General features: G+C 45.8%; 1 protein-coding gene across 1 annotated transcript in view; it reads right to left on the bottom strand.

Moving 5' to 3' along the window:
- Positions 1–2968: 2968 nt before the first annotated feature.
- The window catches only part of LOC104408869 (fibulin-2-like), a gene marked incomplete at its 5' end in the record, with an annotated part of 50199 nt that continues 45084 nt past the window's right edge, over positions 2969–8083 (bottom strand). Inside the window, 2 exons of the mRNA XM_010018599.1 lie at positions 2969–3644; positions 4889–5012. Of these exons, the coding sequence (XP_010016901.1) occupies positions 3287–3644; positions 4889–5012 (482 nt within the window). The remainder of the gene's footprint in view (positions 3645–4888; positions 5013–8083) is intronic.

Genomic DNA, 8083 nt, shown 5'->3' with positions numbered 1-8083 from the left:
TTCTGTGATGGGTGACACACGGACTCTGGTACCTCAGTGTGAGGAGAAGGAGTAAAGCCCAAGCTGAGCAATCCAATGCCTTTTCTCTGCATCAGGGTCACGGAGGAATGCACAGACCAGTCAGCCCCTGCAGCAACCCACAGACTTACACTCTTTACAGACAGACTGTAAAATGTTTCCTCCCTGGTGCAGAAAGGAAACCATTAACAACATCAGGTAAAACCTTCTTTCTCACCCACCTCCTGCTATTTCAACTCTGTGTTATGTTAATTCCAGTCAAAAGAACATGCATTGTTCAGGCAGGTCACATAAAGGCCATTTCTAATTTTGAGAATGTACTAATAATCTGAGTTCTTACATATATATAATCATCTGCCCCATGTTTGCTCTAATTCTTTACTAACTCTGCAGCTCTTGCCTTCCTCAAGAATATACCAGCTTGCATAGCTCTTGGGTAGCTGTTCTTGATCCACCTCAACCAGGTCACAGAGAAGCTGAGGGAATAAATAAAAGCTGCTTAACTCACATGGCCATAAAGGCAGAGTCAGGCCTGACCTCTTCTTGTTGAGATCCTTTGTGTATGTGGATATATACTCACATTCCCTGTCTCCGTTACCCAAACAAATGAAGCAAAAGGCACATTACTGAAGATGGGAACTGGCCCTTCTAAGAGCTAGACCAGCTGAAAGAGACTAAAGTTCCAGCCCAAAGCCATTTGGACCCGGTGAAAGCCCACCCTTGCTGGCCAGTGGGTCTTTGGTGGACATGTCTGCTCCAGTTCAATCATGAGAAGAGCAAAGGCTGCAGCGCCAACAGCACCTGCACCGCAGCTCCTCCCAAAACTGACAAGGACCACGCTTCGGGTTGGTAGAAGATTCCTCTTGTCATGTTGGGAACAGAAGAATGGGAAATTGTCTCCCAGAAGCCTTTCTTCTGCTTTGACCAGCTGCACTGAGCATCTATTTGAGCCCTTTTAGAATGCCTACTGCGCACGGTGCTGATGGAGACAGGCTTTTCTTACAACATAGCACTTCCTGATAATCGTATGCAAAGCCTTTCCTAAACTTCCCTCATCAATTACCTGTCTAGAAAATGAAATGCTGGTGTTACAAACTGCCAGATCCTTCATATGATTGACTGTGGCTGGGTTTAGTCAGCAAAAGGTCTCCGAGTAACAAATGGCTTGTCAATTTGTTCTCTGACAAGAAAGACTGTCGAGTATCATTTACGCTCAATCAAATAGTAACGCTGATGGAAAACTCTGGGTGTTGGTGACTCCTGATGTGCCCCACTGGAGTTTGGAGGAATGTATCTCCACTTAACACGGATCCTGCATAATGGATGGGAACAGCTCTCCTACTCGCTGCTGCGGCCGCCTCTTCCTGTGCCAGGGCTGTGGCTGTGAGATCTGCATTAACCAAGATGACAAATCACATAAATGTGTGTTTATCAGTTGGCACTTCCCTGCTCAGTGCCTATGGAACTGTTCACTATGGGAAACAAGGGACGGATGAAAGAAGGTCACTTGTACAAAATGATTTTCATAGGAAAAAAACAAAGAAAAGCTCAATGTGTGCAGACTCCCCGATCTCCCATGTTTTACAGCTGGAACACAGCAGTAATTTTTCCCTGTTAATGGGTCTTTATGATATCAGATACAGAAAGATTTGCACATTATTACCAATAAGTGTCCAAATTAAAGAAGTGACTTGAAGTGGTAGAAATTGGCCTTGGGCTATAGCAAATACAGAACATCTCCCTTCTCACCATACTGGTGGTGTTTACAAGACTTTCAGCTACAGTTCAGTCAAGTATTTTACAATATAATAAAATTGTTGGTTATGGCATAAAAAGCCCCAAGATTTGGTGTCTCCATTTGTTTTGTGTACACACGGCTCAAAATAAGATCAACTGCAGAAAAGAACAGATGATGATTTTATCAGGCAAGGCTGGAGCAGATGACCCGTGAGGTCCCTCCCAAACTGGTGCTCTACAGTTCTATGATTACTGAACTGTACTGTAGCAAACATCCATAGATTGTAGCTATGTTTTTCCTTTAAAACATTTTGCAGAATATTTCTAGCTGGAACAAAGGAAGCTCAAACATTAAAACACTGGAGCTTCTTTGCTGTTTTGGGAGGGAAAAAAAGAAGAAAAGGGCCATGAGGAAGTTCTGATACTAATTTCTAAATTCTAATACTTTGATTATTCTGTGCTTTGCCACATCTGGCCTTCAGCTTTGAACCTCGTCCAGATTCCTGTAGAACTAGAGGAAGCCCATCTCAAAACTCTGGTTGTGCTCTCTTCTAAAGGGGGTGATACAAACCACCAGCTGAACCAGCATTTTCCTCTGCGACACACAGTAACACAAGTGAAGTGATTTTGCTGAAGAAGAGAAGCAACTCCCCTTTCTGTTTATTTGAAATCACAAGTGATTCCTCAGTGGCACACACCCAACCTTTAAAATAAGGAGCAGTAACGGATTCTTTCATCATTTCCATGTTTCCTCTTGGACATTCCTTTGAGAATGATAAAGCATTTATAGGTACCCAAATGGAACCAGACAATCCCAGCCCCTGTAAAGACAACTACAAAAAATGGCAGTGTGAGCTTCCACCCTAAAGCAGACATTCTTTTAAGGCCTTGGTCTTGCAAATATTTAGCATATGAGTAGTCCCACCAAAGTAAGACTCATTCATAGGCTTTTTCACTGGTGGAGTTTTCTTTTATTTATATATATTTTAGCCAACATAGTATGAAAGTTGGAAGGGGGAAAATAAACTGGTAATATGAGATGAGCCAACCATCAGTGTACATGTACAGCTGCCAACAGCATCCCAACACAGAGAAACCTCAGTGAAGCCCATGGCTAAGCCAAGCCATAAGCTGGTGTCATAAAGAGAAATTGCTCAAGGTTTTTTTCCCTTAGTGGCAAAACCCAATACTCCCACGTGAACATCTTTCCTCTCTAGTGCAATACCCTGCAGATGTGGCTAAACCTAAAAATCATTGCTGAGAAAAGGTTCCAGCATTGAACACAATGTATGTGCTGCCTCTGTAACCCTTCCTTTGTTCCTTGTCAAACTATGATGTAAAGAACTGCTTAAGAAAACAAAACACAAAAGATAAAAATTAACTTAATTTACAAAACCAATAAAAAAGTTTAAAGCAATGATAGAAAAATAATATAAAGGCTAAATACATGAAATGCCAGTTCAACAGGATTAAGCTTTGGTAGAACAGCTAAAGAGCATAGCACCAATAAAATCCAATGTCAATACATGCTTCAGTACGCATGAGCTGTGATGAAAATGTAAATTTTGGCAAGAAAAGTGGTGTATGTTCCCTGACGCCACAGTTTCATTTCCACATCCAGCAAAAAGTCTTTAGGCTCTTTCACTTGTCGCTGAAGATAGACGATGCCCGTGTACGAGTTCAGCCTTCGAGTGCTGAAGTAGTTTTCTTCATTTCCCTTGATAATAGTAAGGATTATGTTGTCTCCAGCATAGGCAGGTGATGGTCCAATACGGAAAATGTGAGCTGGGACCACGATGTTGGTTTGGAAGTTCAGCTGGTAGTAGGTGATGCGCACTGGAGTGTTCTGGCAGTCCAGATAGTTGTAACAACTGATTCGTTCACACCTCCTGACAGATGAGAAATGAAGCACAGTCAGTGCCCATGGAAAAGCAGGAAAGAGTCTATATATTTAAGAATATAGCAAAATATTAGACAAAAAGGAGTCCCAGTCTTCAGCGTGTAATTACCAACTGCTTGTTCTGCTTTTACAATGCCCATAATGCATTTGTAAATGATATAACATTGTCAGAGTATGACATCAAAAGGAAAAGAAAGATCATGGTCATGGGGAGCTGTTTTGGGAAGCTCCACAATGAGGAAAGAATCACAGAATCCTAAACTGTTTTTTCTTGGAAAGGGCCTTAAAGTTCATCCCATCCCAACGCCCTGCCACAGGCAGGGACACCTTCCACTAGAGCAGGTTGCTCCAAGCCCCTGTGTCCAACCTGGCCTTGAACACTGCCAGGGATGGGGCAGCCACAGCTTCTCTGGGCACCCTGTGCCAGCACCTCAGCACCCTCACAGGGAAGAAAGATCCAGAGTCACAGTGCAAGCAGCACAGAGCTTGGAGTAGGAGTCTGTGATTCACCACCAAAAGCACAACCCCAGGACAGTGCCCCAAGAAATACAACCAAAAAAACCTTAAAAAGGTAGCTAAAACATGGGAATGGGAAAAAAGCTCCTCAACTGGCAAAGCTGCTGCACTCTTTAAGGCAGAAAAAGTATGTTTTAAGTCTAAAAATGTGGATTCCTAAAGCACTGGCAGCCACTAAGGCCGGAAACGGGTAGGGAGATTTTGGGGCTTCCAAGCCTTAACTGCTGAGGAGCTGGGAGCTGTGGGGTGTGCCATTCCCAGAACCCTGCAGCCTGGCCAGCTCCTGTTCCTGCTCCCCTTCACCGTTTCAACAATCTCCAAGGAACTGCAATCTGAATATGATAACAGGGAGCCCCAAACCCACTGTAAGTGGTGACTGAGCAGCCTGGCAGCCACTGCTGCTGGAAGCAGCATAGAGGATCTCATTTTTTGAAACTTAATCATAAACAGAGCCCTTCTAGAGCTGCAGCAAGGAGAGCTGCAAGCTCTGCTGGCTGCTGTTATAGCAGCAGTTGGAGGGCAAATGGGGGCTCTCAGGCTTGGAAGAAAGGAGAGGCAAAATGGCCAAAAACTCTATGTGGGAAAAGTCAATGTGCTCCAGGTACCAAAGCACCTCCTTAGAGCTCTGAGCACTTACACACCCCCTACAAACGAAAGCACAATGTAACACCCACAGGCACTGGGCTGGGCTGCTCGCTCTGTTCTTGCGATACTCACATGTCAGACACTTTTCTGTAGTTGGAAGGGCACTCGAAGGACAGGCAGCGGAAGCTGCCCTGGATGTTATAGCAAGTCTCTGCAGCTGAGCAGTTGTGGGTTCCTATTGCACATTCATCGATATCTAACAAGAAGAAACACAAGGAAAAGACAGGGTAAGTTCAAAAGTAAGAAGTAATCACAGTTTAGGGGCTGTAATGAGGTCATGAGGCTGTGTGCATGAGAAGCAAGAGGAGGCCGGGGCTCTGCAGGCTGAGGGCTTCTGTCCTCACCACTCAGTTGCTGTGTTACCGCCTCAGGCAGGACTGTGAGAGCTTAGAGGAGACCCGGTGTGTGACATACAGGCAGTGAGGGGTGCCAGGCTCACCCCAGAGCACAGGCACTCGTGCTGGCAGGTCCATCACGCTGCTTCCAACCTGCTAAAACCCATACATACTCAGTGAGAAAACATTCCTTCCTTGCCATGATCAGCTGATGGGAACTGCCAGTGCTGCTCAGCAGTGTGTCCAGTGGCCAAGGGAGCCCACCCTACGAGCAGCTTCTGAGCCTTCCCCTGCTGTGTGATGGTCCCTCCCCTGCTTGGCAGCCAGTGTGGCCAGTTGTGGCCACCCAGTGCGTGGCCAGGGCTGGCCTCCTACCAGAGGGCATGTTTGTCTCTGTGCCTGTGCTTCCCAAACACTGGCACACTCCTGTGGACCCGGCTATTCTCATCCTGACACAACACAGGGTTTAACTTTCTGTGGAGAATAAACCTGAGAAGGAGAAAAAGTCCTCAAAACCCAGGATCCAACAGGACCTTCTCACTGAGGTTTGAGAACTGAGGAAGCTGGGCTATGTCAGGAGAATTTATTTCTGCATGAAGGTTGCTCTGGATTAAAGCAGGGGACAAGTACAAAGCAAAGTAACCACTGCTGTACAGCTGCAGCACCCAGGAGGTACAGGCACCACCAGACCAATGTGAAATGTGGAAGCTTAAGAACACCACTTTGGAACAACGCACACCTTTCTGAACATGTAAGTTAATGCCATGGTTTAATCCTAGCTGGCAACTAAGTCCGACACGGCCGTTCCCTCACCGCCCCGCTGGGATGAGGGAGAGAACTGGAGAGGTAAAGGTGAGATAACCGGTGAGTTGAGGCAGTTCAACAGGTAAAGCAAAAGGTGCACATGCAACCAAAGCAAACCAAGGCGTTTGTTCCCTGCTTTCCATGGGCAGGCAGGTGATCAGGCGTCCCTGGGACAGCAGGGCTCCATCACACCTAATGGTATCTTGGGAAACAAATGCTATCACTCCAAATGTTCCTCCATTCCTATTTCTTCCCTCTACTTTATATACTGAGCATGATGCCACATGGTCTGAAACATCCCTTGGGTCAGTTGGGGTCAGCTATCCTGGCCAGGTCCCCCCAGCTCTCGCTGGTGGGGTGTGTGAGGAGCAGAAGAGCCCTTGCTGTGTGTAAGCACTGCTCAGCAATAGCGAAAACATCCCTGTGTGATCAACACTGCTTCCACCACCAAGCCAAAACACAGCCCCATACCAGCTACTATGAAGAAAATTAACTCTGCTCCAGCCAAAACCAGCACAGTTAAATATAAATATCTCCCCACAATGAGAAGTAATGTTGCAGAGACAAAAAAGAACATTTAAAGCTCAAAAACACTTTATGGTCTAGAGCATAAACATGGTTACCTAAATAAGGCCCAAGCCATGGACCTTAAAATGCTGAAAATCAGATGCAACAACAAGGATCCAGCCTGAGCAGAAAATACTGGCAAAGACCTCACAGTCACATTATGTACTCCCAAATGTCTAGACAACGCACGGAGGCTTTAAAATGAACTAAACGCTAACAGACAAACTATGTGGACTGTGCAGGGCTCTGCAGTTCTGCCAACTGTCACAGAGGAGACACACTCTTCAGAGGAAAACTATAACCTCCCATACCCTCCATTCCCCTGGGATGAGAGCTGATCTCAGACACTGAACTGACTGGTTTAAAAGTCTTGCAAAGAAAAGCATACAATAGGAAGGAGAGAATCAAAGCAAATGAAATCCTTGGCTGATCCTCAGACGTGCCCCTAGGTGAAAAGAAAATTTCTTCCACATTGCAATCACTGCTGTGAGACCCTCCCTTCACCAGCTCGGCTGCGCTGCAAAATACCACAGGCAGTTTCTCCACAGAGATCCTTATGTCGAGATGTTATTACATGAGCTACAAGTCATCTGTTTGGAATGAAAGGTACAAAGAATATACCACCAGTACCTTGTAAGAGCTGGTCAAATGATGAGCAATTGAAGCCCAGTCTTAGCTGGTGGAAAACAATATAATCTTGAGTTTAGTGCAGCTGACATTGGTTCAGGCTGTTTCTCTGACCACGGTTGCAGGGTCAGCATGTGAGCCCACCCAAAGCTGAAACTATGGACTTGCAGAGCTCAGAAAAAGGGCATGTATCTGTGATTACTCCCAGGGCCTGAGTAATGCCACACACAAAGCTGCAGCACTTGCACGGTTCTGCAATTTGACCACCTTTGCCCTCTAAGGAGGGTGCATGTACCCAGTGGCATAGGTGCCTCGAAAAGCTTCTCCAAACACTGCTGTTTGGCTGATCTGATCAAAAGGAATCCTCTCCACACAGGAAAAGTGAGCAGGGAGGATTTCACCCACACAAACAAGTGTGATCCATTGGTCTGTGTGGCAAACCCTCTTCCTGCACCTCCAGTGACTGGAGCATGCGGGGTGCCTCCAGCTTGGAAGGGCTGTGCTGGCCGATGAATGCAGTGACTCACACTGTTAACTCTGGAACCAGTCTTCAGCTCCAGTCCCAGGTCTGGCAGAGGTGGCAGGGAACGTGCCAGCAGCGCTCAGAGTTAGCAGAGGAAAGAAACCAAACAAACAAAGCTTGAGGAGAGGAACAGCTGCAGTTTCTGAAGGTGATTTTTACATAAGAATTTAACTGCATGTGGGTGTAACTGCATCCATACTTAAACACACCTTCAAAAAGAACTGAAAACGTTTCGTCGTTTAGTCTGTTCCCCTGCTCCGAAGTCAGGGCCAAGCACGCTCCTGCTGTTCATGATTTACACAGTGTAAATTTACTGCCCTTACCACCAAGAGAATTTAAGCCTAGGAGATACATAACCAAAAATTATGTGAAGGGTTCATCAAAACCTGAGAGCAGGAAATGCCTGGTAGT

The sequence above is a fragment of the Nestor notabilis genome, unplaced genomic scaffold (genome assembly GCF_000696875.1).
Source record: "Nestor notabilis isolate BGI_N333 unplaced genomic scaffold, ASM69687v1 scaffold10427, whole genome shotgun sequence".
Classification (NCBI taxonomy): Eukaryota; Metazoa; Chordata; class Aves; order Psittaciformes; family Psittacidae; genus Nestor; species Nestor notabilis.
This window is presented reverse-complemented; position numbering and strand designations above follow the sequence as displayed.